At 36.9% G+C, this 26,972-nt stretch overlaps 1 protein-coding gene across 4 annotated transcripts in view; it reads left to right on the plus strand.

The window, feature by feature from the left end:
* Positions 1 to 26,972, plus strand: part of SCEL (sciellin) — a 340,495-nt gene that overhangs the window by 290,196 nt on the left and 23,327 nt on the right. For 3 of the 4 annotated variants that reach the window (XM_055089466.1, XM_055089464.1, XM_055089465.1), the window contains 9 exons: positions 1,545 to 1,604; positions 2,129 to 2,188; positions 2,548 to 2,607; positions 4,007 to 4,066; positions 8,405 to 8,464; positions 10,464 to 10,523; positions 14,134 to 14,196; positions 17,648 to 17,707; positions 17,855 to 17,914. In XM_055089466.1, coding sequence (XP_054945441.1) covers positions 1,545 to 1,604; positions 2,129 to 2,188; positions 2,548 to 2,607; positions 4,007 to 4,066; positions 8,405 to 8,464; positions 10,464 to 10,523; positions 14,134 to 14,196; positions 17,648 to 17,707; positions 17,855 to 17,914 — 543 coding nt within the window. Of the gene's footprint in view, positions 1 to 1,544; positions 1,605 to 2,128; positions 2,189 to 2,547; positions 2,608 to 4,006; positions 4,067 to 8,404; positions 8,465 to 10,463; positions 10,524 to 14,133; positions 14,197 to 17,647; positions 17,708 to 17,854; positions 17,915 to 18,055; positions 18,113 to 26,972 lie in introns of all 4 variants that reach the window. The other variant, XM_055089467.1, reaches the window with a different exon arrangement.

A 26,972-nucleotide genomic window follows, 5' to 3' on the forward strand; every position in this document is an offset into this window, starting at 1 on the left:
AAACCATAATTCAAAAAGAGTCATGTACCAAAATGTTCATTGCAGCTCTATTTACAATAGCCAGGACATGGAAGCAACCTAAGTGTCCATCATCAGATGAATGGATAAAGAAGATGTGGCACATATATACAATGGAACATTACTCGGCCATAAAGAGAAACGAAATTGAGTTATTTGTAGTGAGGTGGATGGACCTAGAGACTGTCATACAGAGTGAAGTAAGTCAGAAAGGAAAAAATAAATATCGTATGCTAACACATATATATGGAATCTAAAAAAAAAACAAAAAAATGATTCTGAAGAACCTAGGGAGAGGACAGGAATAAAGATTCAGACGTAGAGAATGGACTTGAGGACACAGGGAGGGGGAAGGGTAAGGTGGGATGAAGTGAGAGAGTGGCATGGATTTATATATACTAACAAATGTAAAATAGGTAGCTAGTGGGAAGCAGACACATAGCACAGGGAGATTAGCTCTGTGCTTTGTGACCACCGAGAGGGGTGGGATAGGGAGGGTGGGAGGGAGACGCAAGAGGGAGGAGATATGGGGATATATGTATATGTATAGGATTCACTTTGTTATAAAGCAGAAACTAACACACCATTGTAAAGCAGTTATACTCCAATAAAGATGTTAAAAATAATATTAATTAATTAATTAAAAGATAAATAAATAAATGAAGTTTGGAAAGTTCCATACAAGTGGTGGATATTAGGAAAAGTGGGATGAACACAAGTCAATCTTGTGGGCTAGGAAGGAGGAGAAAAGAGAAGGTGTTTGTAAGCTGGTATAACTTGATAGCAGCTGGGCTTTGATGCAGAAAAGATGGGTCTCTTTGGTGTGGTAGGGAGAGCCCACAGTTTCTTTTCCTTTTTCCCTGCCTGTCTCCCTTCCTTCTTCCTTACACAGAAAGAACCTCAAATGTCAGCAGTCTTATCACAGTGAAAGACAGAGACAGATGAAAATGGCATTGAACAACCAGAGGATTTAGAGAGATTCGTTTTCATATTCCCTAATTGTTTTAAACTATTGGTGTGTGAAAGTTTTATTGGTTGTGGTCGACTCATATAAAGTACTGGGGTTATCAAATAGTTATTTCTACCTTTCCCAGGTTACTTTTTATTAAAAATGACTTGTCTAAATCTTCAAAATATTTAGATTTAAAATGTTGATCATCTGATTTCCACCCTTGATGTGAATGATTTTCATGTTTAAGGAAGACAGTATCTCAACACATGTATTAAAGTTAGTTTCTCACCAACGCACCCTCAAAGGACAAAGAAAGCAAAAGCTGAGGTGTGGGGGGAACCTTTACGTTTAAATTGATTTAATCATAACTGAGTAATGGTTGGGTCCTCACTGTAGGATAGTTAGCATATCAGCATTTGGCATGAGAAGAGCCACTTGAATTAAATATTTCTAAAGACTTCTGATGTTTCAGGTACTGATAACGTCTTACTGCTGTTGTGAAAAATCTACTGTTGAATCTCTCTCTTTCTCTCTCCGTTGCTGTGCTCTCCCTGCCCCCTCCAATGTTGTAAAGAAACCAAGGTCTTGGAAGTCTTATTAAAGTTAATCAAAGGACTGACAAAAACGAGAAAGGGTAAGTAAAGCTCCTAACATAATGGGGCTCTCTTTTTTCATGTTAGATTTTTACACCTTGTTGGAAATGGGAGTGTTATGCTTTCCTCTGTTACAGTTGAACTGTTGCAATTTGGGGCCTATCAGAGATAGTAGGCAAAGAATATGATGAATCCTGTTTCCATTAGACCGCATGCTTGAGTTGCACTGAAGTAAGTGCAGGAAAACTTACTGCGTAATCTCTTATTCTATATTTTCTTAAATAATTTAAAAATGAGACAAATTTTCTATTTAAATTAAGAAATAGAAAGGACAAAATTGCAAAGTGAGGGGGGTGTGTTGGCGAAGATTTTTTAAACTGATTTAAACCAAGTACTACTGTGGAAATTAAAAAAGATAAGCTAAGGGATAATTATATTGAAGTTTCTCTGGTCAGTTGGCCCTGGAAACATCTGACATCCTTTCAGGGACATTCTTACTTATATGGTTTTCAGAAAAAATTGAATGCAAGTTAATTGACATAAGGTCTCCGTGTTTTTTCCAAAGAATCCAAGATCTCAAAACGGTTATCGAAGCAAATGCTAGGACAGATCAGACTAGCAGAGGGTGAGAACTGCTTTGATGTTTCTAAATCTTGCTTATTTTCTACTGGGTTAATTGTGTGATCTTCTCAGTATACTGAAGGGGGTCACATCTTTGAGTTTGGCTTCTCTCTTCTGTGTCTGAACTCTACTACCCTGAGTTTTACTTTGGAGAGACTATCTAAATTTAAATTTACCTAGAGCCCAGTAGAATCCTAGAGATCAACTTAACTATATAATTGATAGGTAACTTTCATAACAAAAATGAATTTAATACCAGTATAATAATCTTCTCCAAAAGCTTGAATTAATCATCAATAATATGGAATATGTATAAAAAATTACTGTGGGAAGACTTTGAAACTGATCTAAATTTTTTTTAAGAGGTGAAGACCTTGATAATGTTATCAAAGTGAATCCCAAAGAAAGTGAAAACACCACTGGGTAAGACTGATTAGTATCTTTAAATCTGATTTCTGTAAGTGACAATAAGATTAAATGATTTGGCATTTTAACTTTAGAAATATGTTTTACTGGCATGGAATTGGATAATAATGATAGGCCACATGACCTTTCCTCCTTGCTCCCAATAAAATTGCTTATTTTTGAAGAATTGCCCCAGTGTTTAATAGTAAGTTGCCTTTTCTCCCAGATTTTGATTTGGTTTTAGGGGTGAGTTATTGAATTGAATTTCTTTGCATCTAAAGAAAGCACAATCTTGACAACATTTTAAAAGTGGATCTCCAGGGCTTCCCTGGTGGCGCAGTGGTTGCGAGTCCGCCTGCCGATGCAGGGGACACGGGTTCGTGCCCCGGTCCGGGAAGATCCCACATGCCGCGGAGCGGCTGGGCCCGCGAGCCATGGCCGCTGAGCCTGCGCGTCCGGAGCCTGTGCTCCACAAAGGGAGAGGCCACAACAGTGAGAGGCCCGCGTACCGCAAAAAAAAAAAAAAAAAAAAAAAAAAAAAAAAAGTGGATCTCCAAAATGACAAAGATAGCCAAGAGTGAGTCTTGACTAAAACTACTGAAAACCAACTTCTTTGAGGATGGTGGTCTCAGAAGGCAGCCCAGGGGAGGGGCTGGGCAGATACACACTGGGAAGAAGAACACCCCACCACTTCTCTTCTTCAGGGCTATGTTGACAAGGCAGCAGTACTCAGTCATGATACCTCTGCCATCCTCTACTGCCCCCTTTGGCTATGCCCCTTTTGGTATTACTCAGTGCATTTTAATGGAGTTGACATGTGTCTTCCCAAGAAGCGTCATTAATTTTCCTACCATGTAAGGTATTTTTTCTTGCTCTTATAATTCACCATAATCTAATTATATTTTAAAAGGGGGAATGGTTGCATTTATATGAAGACATATATTTTTTAAATTATTTTTCATATTGTTAAACTCTTATCATCTTTTACATTATTCTTATTATTTAAAAACAGAATAGGCAATTATATCTGATTTGTTAGATGGAAATTTACATTCTATCTGGATCCAGTATAGAACTTTATCTAACTCAACATTACTTCAGTGCCACCCATCTGGGGTGTTCTAACAAGATGTATCTGAGGGCAAAGCTGATTTTGTTAAATAACAAGTTTCACGTATAATTATGCATTTTGAGGACAAAACAAAAACATCATATGTTTCTTGTTGGTAAATTAGGAAACTTAAATGGTTTTCAGCTCAAGATGTAAGAGAAGAATTTTCATTTGCATTTAGAGCTTTAAAAATTACATTGATAGAGAACATGTATACTTAACACTTCTTAATTTTGCCAATCATTGTTCACTTGATTAGTGTTTTATTTTAATGACATTCATTAAAACTCATTTCCTTATTCAAAGGAAACAAGACCTCAATGGGCTTATTAAAGTGAATCCTGAAACAAATAAAAATATCAAGAGGTAAGTAATTTAAAGCTTTTTATTTCTCCTTTGGCATTTATAAACACATTGGAATTCTGAGTGCTTGCATTCAGGAGAGCAAATTGAAATTCAAACCAAACTGAACTCTTTTTTTCCAAATACATCATATTAAGCAATTCTATATGAGTGATACACAGAAGTGACCTCTTGCATTTTATTCTCAGGTGACATTTGCTATAAGGTAGATTTTGAGAAATTAAATGGGAATTTGACTACCCTTCTCTACTATTTATTTATTTGTGTGTAAGTGTATGTGTGTGTGTTTTCCAAATACATCATATTAAGCAATTCTATATGAGTGATACACAGAAGTGACCTCTTGCATTTTATTCTCAGGTGACATTTGCTATAAGGTAGATTTTGAGAAATTAAATGGGAATTTGACTACCCTTCTCTACTATTTATTTCTTTGTGTGTAAGTGTATGTGTGTGTGTGTGTGTGTGTGTGTGTTTGTGTGTGTGTGTGAGTCTGTATGTGTATGTGCATGTGTAAATAGTGTGTTAGTATAAATGTGTGTATATATTAGTGTATATGTATAAGTGTGTTGGTATAAGTGTATGTGTGTGTATTAATCAGGGTTCTCCAGAGAAACAGAACAATAGAATATATAGAGAGAGTGAGAGAAAGAGAGATTTATTATAAGGAATTGGCACATGCCCTTCTCTGGAGGCTGAGAAGTCTCAAGACCTATCGTTGGCAAGCTGGAGACCCAAGAGAGACAATAGTAGTTCCAGTTCAAGTTTGAAGGCCTGGAGGACCAAGAGAGCCCATGGTTAAGTTCCAGTCCAAGGACAAGAGAACAAGGTCTTAGGTCAAGCAGTCAGGCAGGCAAAGTCTCTTCTTAACTCAGCATTTGGTTCTATTCAGTCTTTCAGCTGCTTGGCTATGGCCCATCCATGTTAGGGACGGCCATCTGCTTTACTCAGTCTACAGATTCAGATGTTAATCTCATCCCAAAACACACTCACAGACACACCTGGAATAATATTTGACCAAATATCTGGGCACTCTGTGGCCCAGTCAAACTGACACATGAAATTAACCATCACAATGCATATATATATATATATATATATATATATATATATATAAATGTATGTGTGTATGTATAAGTAGTGTGTGTCTATGTATGCATAAATAGCATATATAAACAAGTGTATGTCTCTGGGAGTGTAAGTAGTGTGTGTGGATGTGTTTACGTACAAACTGTGTGTGTACGTGTGTACTATGTTTGTGTGTAGTGTGGGTATGTGTATATAGTGCAGTGTATGTTTAAAGATGAAGAGCTTAACAAAGTGTACCTTGTAAACGAGTTACCCTACCCATGAACTGTCAAGTAAATCTGGAAAGCTTATGTCCTCTTGCTTCTTTTTTTATTTTTTAAAAAACAGATGGAACATATCTGAAACTGAGCTTGTTGGCGTGTTGCTGAAAAGTATACCAAATAATTCCATGTGGTTTCTTTTGAACTCCTTTCCATTCCATTCACTCAGTACATGTTATTATGCGTTGATTCTAAAATGTGTCACTGATGCCTGCAGGCCCTGTCAGCAGAGCCTGGCTGGCTGAAAGCTGGTGCGTGCTGTCAGGCCGTCCTGTTCTCAGCAGCACAGTGTGGTTGCAGGCCCAGTGACCCTATGAGTTGCAGACGTGTACAATTTTGCAACCGACAGACTGAGAAGAAAGCACTGACTTCCTTGGCTACCTGGGTATTTCAGGGAGGTAACTTGAGGTTGGGAGCAGGGAGTCTAAAAGACCCGGGTTCAAATTCTGGCTCTATCACTTGCTAGCTGTGTCCCCATGCTTCAGTTTACTCACCTACAAAATAGGGATCATAATACTGTCATGCCTGGCACATAGTAGATACGAATAGTTTTAGCAATAATAAAGATTCACATGAATTATGTTTTCTTAATAATTTAGATACTGTTCAAGTATTTAATTTACTTTGACTCTCCAAGAAAAATTCATGTTTTTTCCTTCTAATTTTTATTAAAAAGAGTATTTCAAATCATCACCTATTGTTTTTCATAGGTTGGGGTGTGCGTGTGTGTGCGCCTATGTGTACACATGTGTATACACACATGCAAATGTGTGCATTCATGTGTGTATGCTTGTGTGTGCATTCATGTGTGTATGCCTACATGTGTGAGTGCATACGGGTGTGTGTCTGTGCAAACAAGTGAAAATGTGTGTTTGATCGCGTACATGTGTACACATGCTTGTGTGTGCCTAAATATATGTGTGAGTATATCCGTGTGCTTTTGTGTGTATATGAGTACCTATGTTCATGGTTGTATATGTGTGTGCTTCCTGGGACCTTTTAGGGACAGTAGTCATCTTTTTTTTTCCTTTACCAAGTATGATTAAATTCTGTAGATCTCTTAAAAGTAAAATAAGATCATCTCCCTCCCTTATTAAAAACTTTCAATGTTCTCTTATTTCAGGTAGAATAAAGTTCTAAACTTCAGCGATGGCCTTTCACATGTTCAGTAAAGTCCAGCCAAACTGATCTTTTTTCTATTCCAGGCTCACTTCTGCCTTAACACTTCTGTGTATGTTATTCACACTTTGGGAAGCTCTATTCCCATATTGTCACCTTCTCAAAGAGATCGTTTCTGACCATTGAGTATAATTAAGTCACCACCCCCTCCTTCAACCCCAGCATTGCAGGCACCAGGCACTCTTTTTTACTTTCTTCATAGCATATATTATTATCTGGAAATGTGGCATTCATTTATACATTTGATTGCATATTGCCTGCCTCTCATCAAGTTAGAATGGAAGCTTCTTGAGGGCTAAGCCCGTCTGTATTGTTCACAGCTATCCCGTAACTTGGGGCCCATAGTAAGCTTTCCATAACTATTTGTGGATTGAAAGAATGCATAAATATTGAAGACATATACATTATGAGGCATTGCTTCCCACAGTTGAGCTCAAAATATTATTTTACATTACTACATTAAATAGCACACTCTTCTTTATTGACTATATGAACTTTAAAATTTAGCAAACCTTATACTGATATGTGCTCTATTTAATATATTTAAAGAGATCAGGGTCTTGACAACACAACCAACACAAATATTACAAGGGAGGAGCTGCAGTGCTTAATGTTATGGGGTTTCTTTTTGAGTACTCAAATCTAGAAACAGAATCCTGGGAATTTTTTTTCTCAGTCACTGGCATTCAAATTCCACATATTTCATTCAGGCAACAAGGGGTTAAAAAAATCAGCAAAGGGTATTGGGGTAGAATGTTGTCTCTTTCAGGGTTAATAATTTCATTATTTGCATGAAAAAATGATCAAATTTTTTATTGCTGCTTTTAGCAGGGACATACACATTCTCAGACATCTGCATACAAGTAAAAACTTGAGTCAATGTCTAGCTGCTTCCAAATATCTATACCTTTGATGTTGCATTGACGCAACCTCAGAGATTTCATGATCAATCTTAGCAGGGCCACAGGACATGGGGATCCAGGGTGTAAAAGTGCCTTCTGTGGACGTTCTTTACCCATGTGGTATCCTCTGTAGATCAGAGGCACTTTGGCTGGCACTGTGAATGTGGAAAACACATGTAATAGGAATAGGAAAAGCAATGGGAAAAGCAAAATTCCATTAAAATCAGAAGCAGATATACTAAAGGGTAATCATAAATTACTGACTACACGGAGTTTTATATTATAGTAAATATAGCTTACATTTCAGAACTTTATAGATTTTAATCTTCCTATTGTTTATTGCCAACACAACTAGTCAAAATCTGTAGTTTTAACACACAGTTATAAGTACCAGCAGCAGATACCAGATTTGTATATCATGGACTTTTAACAAATTGGTATACTTATCTAAATCCAGTGTTTAAATAGAAAATCTGCTAATGAATGTAAATTTTTCAAAATATGTGTTCTCCAAAGTTCAGAAGACCCACAGCATGTTGGAAGTTGATGGGTAGAGTTGTGTCTTGTGGAATGTTCCATGAAATGTGTATACAGACTATTACAAAATAGTAAAATATGTTTAGTGCACCTGGAAAAGGCTAAGAGCATAGCATTCAATGAATCAAAATAGAGTCCTAGTTCAGTATTTGCTAGTGGTCCTAATAGCCCCAAGATTAAAATATTGTCTCACTGAGTCTCAGTGTGTTTCAGAGATATTTAAATCCCTACATACTTCTGCGTACCTTTAACAATCTTCAACTCTTTGGCATGATCTCAGTGAGTGTTTATACTGTTCCTGAGTTTTAATGAATAGTTTTATCAACTTGGTTCTAGTCTATCATTAACCTCATCACATTTTCTATGCTTTAAAGGGGCCAGAGCCTTGACAATCTCATCAAAGTGACCCATGAAGTAAAAAGAAATAACCCAGGGTGAGGATTATATCATATCTTTCTTCCTTCCCATCAATTTGTGGATCAAATTCTGCATCAGTTTGTGGCTCTCATTAGAGAAGCTATGCTGAAAAATCTGTGGAGTCAGAAAGTCTGAGCTCCATTACTTACTGGCTGGGTGCCTTGGAGCAAGTCCCTCGAACACTGAGCTGAGGCTTCTTTAGTTATAAAATGAGGATCATAATGTCTGTTCCACCTTTGTCATTTGATTATTAAGGATCAAGTGCAATAATGGATATAAAATCCCTTTAAAGCAAAAAGGCACTACAAATGGAAATTATTAACAAAATATAGTTTAATTATAGCTATAGCATTATGTAGAATACTGAAAGGGGCTGGCCAGGTGAGAGTTTTTGGCAAATAGTTCCAGAATTGATCTTTTAAACTCAATCTTGCCCTAATTTTATGGTTTTATTTTGATTGTAAATGGGAAACTGAGCTAGTATACCAATGATTTGTATGGAGGTCAAAATTTTTACTCTTTTAAATGAAGGGCATAGACTGGTATTGATTTCTCTCAAAACCTAATCGCAAAATTCATCTTGAGCACATATATCCTTCAAAGTACTTAGTTGACTTAATTCCATTTTTACTTATTATGTTTTTGTTTGCTTTTTTGTTTAAAGTTCCAAAGACCTCAGTAACCTCATCAAAGTGAACCCAAGAACAGGAAAAAGTGTGCAAGGGCAAGATTGAATACGCATCTCTTTTTTTTGTTTCACATTAACCAATGCTTAAAAACGTTATTAAATCATCATTTCAGCAGACTGACACTGCTATAGTATCAATGTATCAATGGTAGTTCAAGAAAAACCATGGAGCACCCATGACCTTTTATGTAAAATGTTTAAGATTTTGGTCAGATGATTTCTAATATAATGTAGGTGCCTTGATGCATTAGGTGCACAGTTGTTTTTTCAGGATGGATGGGATACTTTTGTTTGTTGATTTATTTTTCTCAAGCAGAGGGATGGCACAGGAGAGAGAAAAGCGAATCAGACCAGAACCCAGAGATGGGGGTCTGGACCTGGCTCTATCCTCACTAGCACTGTGAGATGGGCAGGGCCACACTCCCTGTTTGGACTTCAGTTTTTTCATCCTCACAGTGAGGAAATTGGGCCAGATGCTCCCTGATCACTTCCAATGTCAATTCAGTTAATAAGTCCCAGTAAGATGGTTGATGTTATAGAACGTGCATACACCCTGCAGTTAGATTACATAGCTTTAGATTCCATCCTTGCCACTACTAGCCATGTGGCAAAAACTTAATCTTTGTGTGTCTCAGCTTTTCCCTTTGTAAAATCAGGATGATAATACTTACTGTTGTTGACCTGAAACAGATAGACTGCCAGATGTTTCTCCAGCCAAGATGGATTTACTCAGGATCACCAGAGAACTGCAGTTTGGGGTCTGCAAGTGTGGGGAGCCATATGCAAGTCCCTGAAGGGGAAGGGAGGAACACTTTTATAGAAGGAGAAAAAGAGGTTGGGAGGGCTACAGTAAACAAAGAGTTCAAGGCTTTTCGTTGGCTGAGTCCGTGCCAGGGAAGAAGAGGAGTCATTCTTCTTCCTCTTGGGCTCCGCTATTATCACAGGGCACAAGAGCGCCCCCTTCTGGTCTCCTAACTCTTTCATTGAAGTTTCTGCTTATTAATTTTTTAACACTATTTCATTGGACTGATGTGAGGATTAAATCATATAAAATCACGTAAATCACTTAGAACAGTGCCTGACGCATCGTGAATTTTCTGAAACCATTAATTATTGTTTATTATTTCTATGCAGTTATAGTTAGGTCCAAATATATATTTTCAGAGTCAACACTGAAAAACTCCAACCCCTTGAGATGATCTCTGTTTTAATAAATATTTTAAAGTAAAATATTTCTATAATAAAAATATTTCTCCATTTTAATAAATATTTGAAACCACTTGATGTAAGTTGACCATTTCTCTGATCACTTCTTCCATGTTTTAAAGGGACCAAACTCGTGACAATCTCATCATAGTGGCTCCAGAAACAAACAGAACTAACCAATGGTGAGGTTTATGGAACTTATTTCTCCATTTTCTTCTATTCAACCTCGAAAATATGATAAAACTCATTGTCCCATCACAGAGGCAGCCAATAATGGGACCCAAAATCAATACCTCTATGTCAGAAACCTTGTCTTCAAGTCCTATTCAGGGCTCCCTGGTTGTGGATATTTGGGGAGGAATTCCTTAAAATATGGGAATAATCTCTTATCAGTGTGGGATTTGTGTTCCATGCTTGGGATTTCCTCAAAATGAATCGAGTTTCCTCCTGGGATGAAATATCTTCCCCAAACAATTTCTTAGACATAAGCAGCCCAAGAGAAGGTCTTCATGTGAAGAAAATTCTCCTTCCTTTATCCTTCATCATTTTTTCCCTCTTCTCTTATGTTTACACTCAAACAATTCCTAAAGTTGGGAGGTTATTTTTTAAAATTATACTTACTTTATTGAAATAATAAAGAATACAAAGAATGACATTTGTCTTTTATAGAGAGAATTTTCTTTAAGGTACATCGTGTTGAGTAAACAAAGAGATGTAAAAAAACCACGAATCTATAAATATATATTGTTATGCTAGTTTGAATGCGAGTTAAATATAAAAGATACCAAGGTATATATTTACTTTCTGACAGATATTCTATCTTACTTGGTGTATAGGAATTCTATTTTTACAGTAAGTAGATATCATATAAAGTTTATTAGACTAGATCAGGAGTCAGAAACTTTTGCTTAAAGGGATAGGTAGTAAATATTTCAGGTTTGGGGGACCAAAACAGTCTCTATTTTAACTAGTCAACTAGCAACCATTGATAATACATCGTAAAGGAATGGGCATGGCTGTGTTCCAATAAAACTTTACTTATATAACAAGACTACAGGCTGAATTTAGCTTGAGGACCATAGTTTGCTGACTCCTGGACTAAACAGTATTTCATGTGGGTGAGTGAAGAGGATCAACTCTGAATGTACTTGGAACAGATTCCGAAACAAAGCCTCCCTTGCATATCTTGTTTTATTCACTTTATGGTTGGACCAAAGATTTTATCATTCTTTTATCTGATTATTTAGTGCTAAATTGTCCTTAGATTTTGTTCACTAAATAAGAGCATAACGCATTGTCACTGTCTGAGGGTCAGGTACTGAATCCAGAGACCATGTAATACTTCATGTTACAGATAAAAGAGTCAATGAAAGACAGCTATCCCTTGTCCCTCTTCCAAGATGACTTAGTTTGTAAAGTGAAGATGGCCTTAATGATATGACCTTTCCCGTGCAGTGTGTGAGCCTCGTTTCAGTACCCACCCTCTGCCATGTATTGCATTAGCTCATGTGTCCATCTCTTCTACTTGGTAGTGAAATTTTTGAGTTCAGAGAATACTTATTAGCTGTATAATCTTGGACACATCGTTTAAACTCCTTTAAGCCTCAGCTTCTTTATCCGTAAAGTGGGGATTGTAAGAATTACCTTCTTCATGAATTACCAGAAAAATTATATGCTAGCAAGCTTATGAAGCACTTATTCCTCAAGTACTTATTAGATATTATCTATTGGTATTATTATTACTGTTACTGTTTTTCTTCATTGTTGGATCCCCATTGCACCACTCAATGCTTAGTTCAAAGAAGATACCAAAGAAATTATCTGTTAGGTTGAATTTTATGAAATTGTGACATTCAATAATTTTTGATCCACAAGAGGACAATTTCATATAGTTCAATATAATCGAATGCAATAATTTACATGGAAGGCTATGTACATGATAAAATTAGTTTATAGGTTAATCCTAAAGATTAGTTCAGTGATATAAGCCTTTCCAGTCTTTTTTCTTTTCAGGATGTATAACAAATTGTCCAATAATAAGGTATATCAAATTAGGCATCTTGTTCAGGCCTTCTGGTGTTAGAGTTGGTATGAAGGCCCAGTGCGATAACAGAAATGTCTCTTTAGAGCTATTATTGCCTATTTGTTTAGAATAAAAGCAAGTTATATAATCTGAAGTCTTCCTTGTTCTGACTTAGCATTGCATGAAGCATGATTCTGAACTGATTAATATCTTGGAGTAGCCTGAATGTTACATATTAATATTATGTATATTACCTCCATACCTTAGAATCAGGAAATATCCTCTTTTTAAAAAAATCCCAGGTTTTTGTTTTGTTTTGTTTTGAGGGGAGGGAAGCAAGGAACACGTGCAAATGATGAACAATTTAAATTTTTCTCTTGTTCATTACAATCTTCAAAAATATTCTTGAAAACAAGGAGTTTAAGAGCAATTTAAATTTGAGATTGTCTTAAAAGAATAAAACTAAATTAAATTTTCATATATATGTAGTTGTGTAAGCAATGAATTGATAGTAGCCACCTGCTTTTACAGAGGGCTAAGAAAAGAACTCAAGTAAGATGAAGTTTTGATTGAACAACAATCACTTGATTCAATATTAAGATTGAAAAAAAATGTACAAATTGTAATTGATTTGACTTGATTTTACCCCCTTATTGAAATTTACAACATTTTTTAGGAACCAGGATCTGAACAAGGTAAGCTTATTAAGATTATTGAAGACTCGTGAGCAAGTCTTCAATTTATGCCCCAGAATAAGATTATTTGGCTAAGGACATTTGAAAGGGGACATGAAAAAAATGAGAACAAATTGATTTGTTGTGTGTAATAATGGAAGATAGATTTTTTCTTTTATTGTGTCGCTTCAATTTATTACATTATAATATTGTTCAAATTGTAATATTGAAGCTAATTCTGTTTAATGACTATTTGAGAAATTCACTGGACACAACAGTAGCATAAGTAGGTTATTACTGCAAGTTTATAGTAAATAAATTATAAGTTCATAAAACTGAATAAACCAAAGAATATTGGCTTTCTTCTCTTTCACAAACCCAAGGATTAATAAAAATTAAATGACTCTTCAGAAAATTGGTGACATAACATTCTAATACTTGATTAGAATATTTCTACATGATTTTGATTATACTCCTGTCTTCCTGAAAAGTTAAGACCCATCATTCACTGGAGCAAAAGTTAAGAAAAGCGTGACAGAGTAACTCCAAGCTACCTCTCAAGATTACTGTGATGATAAAGTTGGTGAAAAGCATTGTGCAGATGTAAGGAATTATTGTGAATAGAGAGAGGAAGGATGTTAGCAGAAGGGAGCATGTGGTTTGGGGTCCAACTATGGTTTCAATCCTAGTTCACCCTCAGTCATTTCTTAGGTATCTGGCCCAAAGAGGGTCTTAATTTCTATGAAACTCAATTTATTTATAAAGAGAGAATGGTAATATTTAACTCAGTTGTTTTGAGGATTTATAAAAGATAACTAATATAACTAATATATATAAAGTAGAAACTCGGTAAATTTATCACTTTTTGTCTAGGATCCCATGGAATGATTCACAAGCATCAGAAGAAACAATGCCAGCCATCGTTTCTGAGGACGCGCAGGCTCAGCGGCCATGGCTCACGGGCCCAGCCGCTCCGCGGCAGGTGGGATCCTCCCAGACCAGGGCGCGAACCCGGTTCCCCTGCATCGGCAGGCGGACGCGCAACCGCTGCGCCACCAGGGAAGCCCCTTGACCTTTTATTTTATTTTGTTTTAGCAGTGAACAGGATCTTGATGAACTTATTAACGTAAGCCCCAAAGCTGTCAAAAACACAGCCAGGTAAGAGAAGGATGTGATTTATTTACTTTGCTTTGTTTCTCCTTAACTAAGTACAATTTGAATATAAATGACTTGTAATCATTCTATGGGCAAACTGAATATAAATCTTGAAAAGTCATCCAATTTTTATATGTCCCTGAAAACTTAGATATCTATTTGCTAATAAAAAGAAAGGCAGCTCAAGTAAAGCAATTGAAGGAAGTGATTGGGGTAGAAACATAGCTAGTCTATGCCCTGTTTATGTTTTGTAGCATTGATGTTAATACCTTTGTCTCTGGGTTTGGTTAAATTTATTAATGATAGTTAATTTTTGAAAAGAGCTGGACACCTCATTAGTTATAAGCAATACCATTCACCTCGTTTTCAGAGGGTGTTTTCTGGTAGTCGGTGGAAATTTTATGAGGTTCATTATTTCTTAGATGGTTTGCTGCTCGCAGCAAAGTAATGGATCTAAAATTTGATAATTCTTTAAGTAGTATCTGTAATGATGAAAATGAAATTCACTTTTTGTCTCTGGTTATATGAAGATTTTTATATCATTATACACTACTATTATATATATGTACGTATATATTTATATATATATATTTAAGAATGTTTTTATGATTTCACTTTTTTGAGTTTAGCTGGTATGTACAAAAATTGCAAAATTTTGGAGATGGAAGGAAGGAACCTCAGAAAACTCATAGCCCAGTTACTATGAACACTTGCAAACCACTGTTCCGGTCAAACCTATTCTAGTTACAGAAGACGAAATTAAGACTCAGAAAGGTTAAGTGATGTGACCAGTGTCACAGAGAAAACTAGTGGAAGACGAATAGTAGTTCTGTGATCTGTTAGGCAGTGAATAATTACTGAGCACCTACTGGGTTTGAAGCTTACAACTAGGTATCATTAGGTGCACATTTAGGTATAATTATAGGCCGTGGGTGCCAAAAAGAGAATTCAGTAGACATACTCAATCTTATTAACAGCAAGCAATTATCATAGATTAAAACTAATTATGTACTGGGGGCAAAGAGATGGGACTCCAAGACAATAATAGGTTGTCAATTTAATATATTACATTTGGGGACGCTTATGTACTGCTTGCTGAATATAGAATGTATTGTCAGTGAGTTGCATTTTAAAAGAAAAGGAGACATGAAATAGCTAATTTAATAAATACGACAAGCAGTAACATTCACATTCATAGGTTCCTAGGAGTAGAAGATGTTAGAGATGGGCAGAGGCTTAGAGATGAACAAATCCAATCTCCCCATTTTACAAATGAGAATACTGAGGTATTCGGGGCAAAAATCTCATAATCTTCTGTGAGTTCTTCCAACTCCCAGCCCAACTCCTGGTCTTTAAATCACAGCCTGGAGACTTTGATCTTAAAATAGGTGAAAGTTGATTCAGTACCTCAGGAAATAGTAGACACTATAAAGCTAGGACTTTTACTCTTGCCATGGGACAGCCTGGAGATGTTCTCTACTACTTTCACAGGGTCACTTGAAATATTACTTCACAGTCTTTGAAGTGACAATGGCACAAATTTACGCCAATGACCGCAAAACACTTTACAACTTTTGAACTACATGAAAATAATAATAGCTAAATATTTCAATGTATCCCTATATCCTTAAAGCAAAATAAATGAAAGCAGTAACTTGAGTAGGAAAAATGTTACATTTTTCCTGGATAAAATTTAGATATAAGATTCCTGTGTTTGTAGTGTCCAGGGTCTGAAAAAAGTGTCTATAAGTTTATAATTCATTAAGTTGCATGATGCTATCAGTCAAGGCAATTCAGGACTATTACTGAGATCCTTGCTTTATTGACACAAGGTGTCGTCCTTTTTTTTTTTTGGTACGCGGGCCTCTCACTGTCGTGGCCTCTCCCGTTGCGGAGCACAGGCTCCGGACGCGCAGGCCCAGCGGCCGTGGCTCACGGGCCCAGCCGCTCCGCGGCATGTGGGATCTTCCCGGACCGGGGCACGAACCCGTGTCCCCTGCATCGGCAGGTGGACTCTCAACCACTGCGCCACCAGGGAGGCCCTGTGTTTGCATTTTTTTATGCAGCTTACTCTTAATTATGCTGGTTGGTGAATATTATATGTAGTTACACTAAAATATTGTGATTGATTTTATGTATTAAAAGGTTGTGGCCTTTGACATATTATTATTTCCTCTACAAAGTTTTATTTTTTGTATTTTTTATTCTTGTATGAAATTATCCTCATTTTAAAGATCGTCTTTCAGGCACAATTTAACTTTATAACAGGTTTTTGTAATCAATTTATACAAGAAAATTTTATTTTGGATAGTTCTCATATGTTTATCATTTCTTTGACAGTGTTTGTAGATACCAGTTGATTATCTTTAATTGAGACTATTACTATTGAAGATAATTCAAAACAGTAAACATTCATTTAGGGGCTTTCTGTCTGCCGTGGAGATCTGAGAACAAGGATGAAGAGATCAAACTCAGTGAAGCCATGAGCTGGGAAGCAAATTCTATGGAAAGGCTTAGGGGTTGGGGAAGGAAATGCAGACCTTTTTCTCAGACTTTTTGATGACTAACCTCTAAGTGGCTCTCCTTCAGTTCCTAACCTTGCATCAGTCTTTTTGAAGAGTAAACCATACTTTATTTTTATATAAGGGAAAAGGACTTTTGGGGGGAAGGAGGTACAGGCTGGTAGCTGCCAAAAATTTACTGAAAGCAGGTGTTATCAATCCCAAGATTTCTTGCTATTGTGGGCTCTTCTTTGAATAAATATTATAAAGCAGTTTAGAGGAACACGTTGAAAAATCACTACCTTCCAGCCCTTAGAAGCAAAGTATTATACAGAGGCAATGAGTGATAGCAAACTAGGTGGGAGGAAATACTGTTCTCCGACTGAGGAAAGAAACTGATAGGGTTTCAACTAGGAAGTGGACAGTTATCAGAGTATGTCCCGAATTTACCATGATTTCAGCTTTTTAAGTCATGGTAGAGGAAAGAAAAGTCACAATTTTGATGGATTACTGGAACTCACTTTGCCAAGACTTACGTTGAGTATAATCCTAGTTTGGGAGTTTCTTATTTTTTAAAAAAATGGTATATTTAGCTGGTGAATATGATTTTTAAAATATCAAGGACCTTAGAATCAGTTTGTATCTTCATACCGTTAAGACATTCCAGAGTAAAAGTGGTCAATCATGAGATGTTTGCTGGGAACTCTGAGTTAGCATGCCCTTGTAGATGGGCTCTGACAATAAGCGTGTGAAGTCAGAGTAATTCTTCTCCTGATCCAACATAATTAGTCCTCCCTGGATTGGTTTGAAAATTTATTTCAAGGGGGTTCTATGCCAAGCCAATATGTCTTATACTAAATGCTAAGATAACTAATCCCTTCTTCCAATTCCAGCCAACCTAAACCAGTATTATCTCTAACACAAGCTGCTTTAATTTTTTTTTCCATTTGAAGAAATCAAGATCTTGATAAGCTCATCAAAGTGAATCCTGAAACTCTCTCCAACAACCAAAGGTAATAAAACTGTATTAATTTTTGTGCTTTGGGTAGGAAGAATGTTTTGCTTTACAGTTATTTCAAGCATATTTATAACCTTAATGATCTTACCAAAAGAATTTATTTGTAATTAACCTGCTCCCTTTTTTATTTTTCTTTTTAAAGAAACCGGGATCTCAATAACCTCATCAAAGTGAATCCTGAAGTAATCAGAAGCAATCAAAGGTAATCAAATAAAAACAGTCATTTCATGTTCTCATGTCTGTTGCCACTGAGTGGAGGAGGTTTATTATATTGCTTTATAGACCTAGCACAAACAAAACAACCTATCACTAATCGGAGTTTATTTTTTTCTCTTTTGAACAGCCAAGCTTTAGACAATCTTATTAAAGTGAAACCTTCACCTCTCAGAAATACTAAGCGGTAAATGACTTTGCCTAACTATCTTGACATGTTCCCAAGGTTCTAGGTTAGGAATTTCCTTTCTTGCTCGCTTTCTTGCTTTCTTTCTTCTCTTTTTTTAAAAAAAGGTTTTCGTTTTTCTTGAGTGTTCAAATGAGCACACATTTATAACCCATGTGTTTCCTGTCAGCCGAGAACATGCTGCACGCTTCTGGAATCAATTGCACTCTTTTGGACTCAGTTTTGTACTTCTAATTTTCACGAAGACAACTTAGGGTTTGTTGCCTATAGGAAATAGAGTATCAGGACTGATATGAAAAATGAGTGAAATTAAATAAGAGGAAAACATATTTTGGAGAATTTGGACCAAACCGGTGGTTTACACAGATGCCTACAGAGCATTGGAGCATTGGAAAGGATATTCAGTCTTCAGAATTACAGATACACAGCTCGTGTGGGCTCACAAAATATTCCAGCAGATTTTAACCTTGAACTTCCATTTTGAGTTTTGTAAATATCTTATAATTCACTATCTTTATGTCATATCTTTCACCAAAAGAGCTTATTGATAATGCACCAGAGTGTGTTGTTATGAGAAGCCCAGATTGTTCTGCTGACCTGACACTTTGCCATAATAAATATATAGCAGGGAATTAAAGTCTCAATATTCTAGGATGAAGAAAGCAAATTAACATATGGAAAAGTGCTTTGAAGCCACGGGGAGAAAGAGGATAGTGTGACATGCTCATCGGCCTAAATCTTATGTCTTTTTGTTTTCTACATTAGTGGTTCTTTTTTTTTGGAGTATAATTTGAACTTCCATTTTGAGTTTTGTAAATATCTTATAATTCACTATCTTTATGTCATATCTTTCACCAAAAGAGCTTATTGATAATGCACCAGAGTGTGTTGTTATGAGAAGCCCAGATTGTTCTGCTGACCTGACACTTTGCCATAATAAATATATAGCAGGGAATTAAAGTCTCAATATTCTAGGATGAAGAAAGCAAATTAACATATGGAAAAGTGCTTTGAAGCCACGGGGAGAAAGAGGATAGTGTGATATGCTCATCGGCCTAAATCTTATGTCTTTTTGTTTTCTACATTAGTGGTTCTTTTTTTTGGAGTATAATTGCTTTACAATGTTGTGTTAGTTTCTGCTGTACAATGAAGTGAGTCAGCTGTATGTATACCTATATTCCCTCCCTCTTGGACCTCCCTCCCACCCCTCCCCACCGTCCCACACATCTAGGTTGTCACAGAGAACCGAGCTGAGATTCCTGTGCTTTATAGCATGCTCCCACTAGCTATTTTACACATGGGAGTGTATATATGTCAATCCTAGTGTTTTAATTTGCCTTTTCTGTTTGTGTGTTTTTATCACAAGGTGTTGGGGTGTCAGAGGTAGGAAGGTACCAAGGCAATTGAAGAGCAACTGCTAATTAGAGAGCAGTATTTATTGAACACCTCTGGTGTGCCTGGCAATTTATATACATTTCATCCTCACAACAACCAACCCCATGAGAAATATATTCATGCATGCTATTTTATAGAAGAAGAAACTATAGCCCAAAGATATAAAATAAACTTCTCAAGAAAGAAAACACATCCTGGATCTAAACCCAAGTCCTTCTGATGTCACTACTGGAAGAAGAACAAAAGATCGTGAACAAAAAAAGCTCAGATTTACCGCTTCTTTCTGTCCTTTATTCTCCCTACTAGTCCCTTCCTTTCTAATTCCCCTCCCACCCCTGCAGTTAAAGGACTACAATCAGATACACTTTTTTTCTAGAAAATTATTGTGGAAATGACAGAGAGGAGAGGAAGATTTGTCTTATAGAGATTTTCTAATAACTGAAATAATAGCGGACTTTTGGTGCCGACCCTGCCACTGGTAAGCGTATGGGATTATCTTTGATAAGTAGAACCATTTCTTCAGAGTGGTACTGGAAGGGGCAGATTTTTATTTTTATTAGTAACAGTTTTAGGAGGTTCCCAACCCATGTTGGAAGTGGTTAGGTTTAACAAGCACGTATGGAACAACTAACAGTGACTACTGTAGCCAACTTCTCCCTTAGTGGGTGTTTCCATAAACTGTAGCGCCCTCTCTCTCTCTTTCTCTCTCCCCCGCTCCTGTTCCCTCCTTTCTCCTCTCCCTCCCTCCCTCTCCCCTTCTTCTGACTTTTGCCTCCTTCTCTTCCTCCTTCTGCAAGTGCATTATGTTGACAGATAATTGTAACTTTCTCATAAGAGTTTTGCCTTTTGTGTATTAGAAGAGGCTAATTTCATAAAAAGTAATTTGTATTTCAGCAACTCCTAACAAAGTATCTATAAGAAGAGGACATTTTCCTTATACAGATAGGATTACTATAAAAAAGAAATTTAAAAATATTGACCGTCATGTTGTTTTCAGATGGCAGCCTTTTTTAAGTATTTATTTTAAAACTTTTTATTGAGGTATAGTTGATGTATAATATGATATAAATTACAGGTATATGATATAGTGATTCACAATTTTAAAGGTTATACTCCACTTATAGTTATTACAAACTATTTGCCATATTCTCCATATCATAGTATATATCCCTGTAGCTTATTTTATACCTAATGGTTTGTACCTCTCAATTACCTACCCCTATATTGCCCCTCTCCCCCTTGCCTCTCCCCACTGTTAACCACTAATTTGTGTGTATATCAGACGGCAGCTTGATCCACAAATCTAACCTAAGTGATGTCTGACTATTCTTTAGTAGTTACACCAGATTTGATGATAATCAGCCAGGATAGTCAAGAATTACTGCAGAATAAATAGGAAAGACTAAGCTGCCTATTTGAAAAAAGTGACTTCATTCAATATGTTCAGTCACCTGTATCTGCAATGTATTTATGTGGCCCACTTGGTTTTAATGGGTAAAGAGAGGGGGGGCATTTTAACATGACTCCCAGTAGGAATAACAGCCACAAGGCATTTTTACATCCAATTCAATGTGACAGGAGCACTGATTATTTAATAGTATAACAGCAGTGAATCAGAGTTCCTTTTATGTGACTTTGCTGACATTTCCAGCAGCTGTATATTTAATTCACAGTTAGGGGTGGAATAAATTTCAGTCATGGATCAGAATGTAAGCAGGTGTCCCTGAGCTCTTTCTAAGAACACAACAACTTGAACAAATGCAGATGTGTACAGAATTTTCATTTATTCAGGGAGAAACTGAATTTTAGCAATGACAGTTTCACATTTTCATGAACCAACATTAAAGGGGGATATTCAATTATCGGTAGCCTATAAACTGCTGCTCCCACATAAAGATTGAAAAACATCTAGTGATACAGGTCTTTACAGTTAGAAAAGACAACCTTCACCTGAAGCAGAAAAAATATTCTGAACTGTTTGTAGTATTATACGTCCATCTTTATAAGGGCTTCCTATTTGCTAAGACATACCTTGTTAATATCCCAATAAGAGGAGGTTTCCTTCCTATCTTCCTATTGCATATTTCTCATACTTCTGCTCAAGACAGAAAGCTGGAGGTGGGAGGTAACCTTGACTCTTTCCATTGCTTCATTCCCCATAATCAGTAGGTCACTCTGGATGCTTCTCCTAGTTATCTCAGGAACCGAGACATTTCCTCATCTCAACTGCTACTATAGCCCAGCTTACTGTTAAGTCTCCTCACTGGTCCCTCTGCTGTCTCTGGTACCTTCTGCCCTTCAATCTGTCTGCCACACTGTAGAGTGATCTTCTTAAAACACCAATCTGATCCTGTCCTTCCTCTGATGAAATCCTCCAGTGGCTTCCCATTGCTCTTCCAAAGCTCTCCATGATGTTGCCTCCACAGGCCTCCCCAACCCCATTCCCTATGCTCCACCACAAGCAAAGCCCACCCACACACCCCCTGACACGAACACGCCTCGCTCCTCTGTCATCGCTGCTGCATGGATAACTGCTACTTATCCTGTAGGTGTCAGCTTAGGTGTCTTTTACTCAGGCTCTGGGAAGCCCAACCTGACCCATCACCTCTACATCAGGTCCTTCTGGATGTTCTCAAGCTCTCTGTTCTTCTGTCCTATGATATTTGTCTCTTGGAATTATTATTTAATAATCTCTCGTCAACTATTGGATTTGTTAAGGGCAAAGATTGGATCTGTCTTGTTCGTGTCTTTATCTACAATTCATGGCACAATGCTTGGCACGTATTAGGTGCTTAATAAATACTCTCTGAGTTACAAGCTAAATTTCAAAACTAATCAAGACCTGTGATCATCCAACTAGACAAAGCCCATTGCCTTATAACTCTAACACTCTGAGCCCCATGAGTGAAACTAGACTGGAGGGATCTGATATCCTATGACTGGTCCCCTTGCTTAAGCCAAAGACTCTATTTTGAAATGTAATCTCAATGAACCATGGTGAATTAGAGCCACTGAAATTCTTGGTCACATCTTATATTTAAAATACCTAAATCGATCATTTTCTCTATGGACCTGTTAATTTCTTTAATACAGAATCTTTAAGACTCCCTCATTGAAACAAATTATAAAAATATGTAAAGCTGGGACCATTTTGCAAAATCAATAGAGTTGAAGAATTATAGCAGTTATCTCACTGTATTCTACACTCCCTTCAGAGAGATAAATATTCCTTTGAACTAAAGCTTAACGCCTTAGTTTTAGTTCTTGGCATAAAAGAAGTACCATAGTAAATTTTCTATATGGAGGTTTTTAATTTTGCAAATGTGTTTGATGCTCTGCAAAAACGATGTAAGTGAGCTGGAGGAGAGAAACATATTGCAGCATTTGATAAATACCTCCCACACCTTCATAAGAGAGGAAGAGCAGTTGGGAGTGAGCTGATAACTTTCTCTCATGTAGAGCATATCCTAGGAATAGTTGTGTTATAAGAGACATAATAAGCTTTGGTCTCCAGAATCTCTATTTTTTTTCTTTAATCTGCTCTGCAGGGGAGTATTATATTCCTTAATGGGGCAGTAGAAAATAATTTACATGATTATAACATAGATAAATGCTCATATTCAAAATGTGTGCTATGACTCCACATAACAGATAACTCATATCTTCTCCCAAACAGTTTGTAGTCTATGTAAAGAAAAGCATTTTCAGTTGCTATGGTTAACAAAATTTCTTTTTAGCATTTCTCTCTGTATCCACAAGAGAATTGGTGGTTTTTCTTGAAGTTAATTCCAACTGCTCATAAAATCACAAAATTATGAGGTCTTCCACTGAACTGCCACAGAAAAGGTCTGGAATCAAGCCTTTGTTTGACCCTGCAGCATTTGGCTGTGCTTCTATAAAAATCTATTTTTTTCACTTTGACTCACAGCTCTTCATCTTCTACCACAGTGTAAAAGACACGCTAAGATAGATGTAGTCTTAATTAAAGAATGAAAATTTATTTTTACATTCTTCAACTTGGGAAGTTTATGGACAATCTGAACTTCTTTTATTGGATCTCCAAATCTAGCTGATGATATCAATCAGGGCGAACAACCAGAGCAAATCCACATTTTGTACTTTTCATGATCTGGAACTTTTAAGTTTGCTTTAAATATTAGTATAAAATATTCAGAATAAAATCTTATAATCCACTCTACCAAACTTGATATGTGGCACTGTTTAATAAAAACAGCAAAAATTCTATGAAACCCCTAATAACATGGTTTACTCAATGATTCACAATTATATCCCTTTGGGAGTGTGCTTCTTTGAAGGCAAGCATACGTTCCAATTTTGAGTTATCTACTTACAGTGGTTGGATTTGCAGGATTCTGGTTTCTCCTCCCTGCTTAGATCTAAATCCATTTCTGCTCTCCCTCACAATAGCTAGGGTCCAAAAGACTTGGGTACTGGGGGTGAGGAGGTGGAGTGGTATAGGCAGATCAAAGATGCAGTATCTGCAGCAGCCAGGAGTGGAAAGTGCCAGAGCAGGTGAGGGCATCCAGCATCAGGCTGAGAAACTAAACATAATCATGTCATGAGGGCAGAAGCAAATGTGTATTTGGTTGCTAGGGCTGCCATAACAAGAACCTGGGTGGCTTTTAAGCCTGGGTGGCTTAAAAGAGAAATTAATTTTCTCACCGTCTGGAAGCTAGGAATCCAAGATCAGTATGTCAGTAGGGTTGGCTCCTTCTGAAGGTCCAGAGGGAAGGATCTATTCCAGGCCTCTCTCCTTGGCTGGTAGAGGGCTGTCTTTACCCTCTGTCTTCACACTGTTATCCATCTGTGTGTGTATCTGAGCCTAAATTTCCTCTTCTTATAAAGATACCAATCATATTGGATTAGGGCCCATCCTTATGACCTCATTTGAACTCGATTTTTTCTGGCGTTAGCACTTCAACATGTAAATTTGGTGGGAGGGCAAAATTCAACCCCTAAGGAAATGTCCCAAAATAAGGAAACAAAGCCCTGGTTGGGAGCTGTGTGAAAAAAAGGAAAGAAATATGTGCAATTCAGGGATGAAATAAGGCAGGTTCTGGGTGATTGACGCAAATGGAGGTGACATGTCCATCACCGTCTCTTCTGAACTTTTTCTAAGAGGTAATTGTGCACACTCTGTACCTAGATGTGCCCAAAGCTGACTGCCATAAAGGTTCAGGGTCTAATATCTTTCCCCTGGGGTCCCTTTCAGGTCTTTTCCCAGAGCTGGGTAAGGTAGCATAGATTTCTACCAGAGAAGGAGGAAAAAGAGAATTTAAATTAATTTAATGCCACAAGTATTTTTGGAGCAGCTACTGTGTGCAAGGCCATGTTAGCTATGGTAATGTGATTTTACTCTCAAGTCATAATGAAAAACACCGGCTTCCTTAAAAAATGTCACTCAGTTCATCCAAGGTTAGCTTTGGAGGGAGAATCACTTCCTGGGACAGAATTCTAATTCCCCAAAATTCACATTTCCTGGTGATCTTTCAGTGTTTGCCATTGCCAACCGTCCCTGTTTGGCATTCCTGGGAAACTGGATTATGGAAGATCATGATAATCCACTTAATTTTTATTCCATTATCCCCAAGTATTTAGTAAAGTACTATTGTATTTTAAAATGTTAAGGGGAGGATCATTTAATGCTCAGGCTATTAAGATAGTATGGTAACCCCTGAGGTCAAGAAGGTGACTCTAGTAATAGGGAAGGACCATCACGGGTTAGGTGAATGCAAAGCCTGCTGTCTCTATTTCTAGATTTGAAAGATGCGATCTGGGAGGTCTCCTCACACAGTTCTAGTAGTTATGTTGAAGAAGTCAGTTTTGAATTTTACCTCACTCAGACTGCAGAATCAAATGATTTTGATACTTCTGAACTACTTCTGAAATCCTGTACTTTTTACATATATTAATGGGCATATTTTCTACTATAACTCACATTAAAAAAGAATTTAATTTCTACATTTTCAAAGATATGCAGCTAGTATTTTATTTTATTTTGTCTTTTTCAATAGATCTTTATTGGAGTACAATTGCTTCACAATACTGTGTTAGTTTCTGTTGCACAACAAAGCGAATCAGCCATATGCATACACATGTCCCCATATCCCCTCCCTCTTGAGCCTCCCTCCCACCCTCCCTATCCTACCCCTATAGATGGACACAAAGGACCGAGCTGATCTCCCTGTGTTATGCTGCTGCTTCCCACCAGCCAACTATTTTACATTCGGTAGTGTATATATGTTGATGTTACTCTCACTTTGTCCCAGCTTCACCCTCCCACCCCATGTCCTCAAGTTCATTCTCTATGTCCACCTCTTTATTCCTGCCCTGCAACTAGGTTCATCAATACCAATTTTTTTTTTTTTTAGATTCCATATATATGTGTTAGCATACAGTATTTGTTTTTCTCTTTCTGACTTACTTCACTCTATATGACAGACTCTAGGTCCACCCACCTCACGACAAATAACTCAATTTCGTTTCTTTTTATGGCTGAGTAATATTCCAATGTATATATGTGCCACATCTTCTTTACCCATTCATCTGTCGATGGACACTCAGGTTGCTTCCATGTCTTGGCTATTGTAAATAGTGCTGTGATGAATACTGTGGTACATGACTCTTTTTGAATTATGGTTTTCTCAAGGTATATGCCTAGTAGTGGGATTGCTGGGTCATATGGTAGTTCTATTTTTAGATTTTTAAGGAACCTCCATACTGTTTTCCATAGTGGTTGTATCCATTTACATTCCCACCAACAGTGCAGAAGAGTTCCCTTTTCACCACACCCTCTCCAGCATTTACTGTTTCTATATTTTTTGATAATGGCCATTCTGACAGGTAGAGGTGATACCTCATTTTAGTTTTGATTTGCATTTCTCTAATAATTAGTGATGCTGAGCATCTTTTCATATGCCTCTTGGCCATCTGTATGTCTTCCTAATGAAATGTCTATTTAGGTCTTCTGCCCATTTTTTAACTGGGTAGTTTGGTTTTTTGATAATGAGCTCCATGAGCTGTTTATATATTTTAGAGATTAAATCCTTTGTCTGTTGTTTCATTTGCAAATATTTTCTCCCATTCTGCGGGTTGTCTTTTTGTCTTGTTTATGGTTTCCTTTGCTGTGCAAAAGCTTTTAAGTTTAATTAAGTCCCATTTGTTTATTTTTGTTTTTACTTCCATTACTCTAGGAGGTGGGTCAAAAAAGATCTTGCTGTGGCTTATGTCAAAGAGTGTTCTTCATATGTTTTCCTCTAAGAGTTTTATAGTGTCTGGTGTTACATTTAAGTGTTTAATCCATTTGGAGTTTATTTTTGTGTATGGTGTTAGGTAGTGTTCTAATTTCATTATTTACATGTAACTGTCTTGTTTTCCCAACACTACTATTGAAGAGGCTGTCTTTTCTCCATCGTATGTTCATGCCTCCTTTGTCATAAAGTCG

This window comes from Physeter macrocephalus, chromosome 13, assembly GCF_002837175.3.
Source record: "Physeter macrocephalus isolate SW-GA chromosome 13, ASM283717v5, whole genome shotgun sequence".
NCBI lineage: Eukaryota > Metazoa > Chordata > Mammalia > Artiodactyla > Physeteridae > Physeter > Physeter macrocephalus.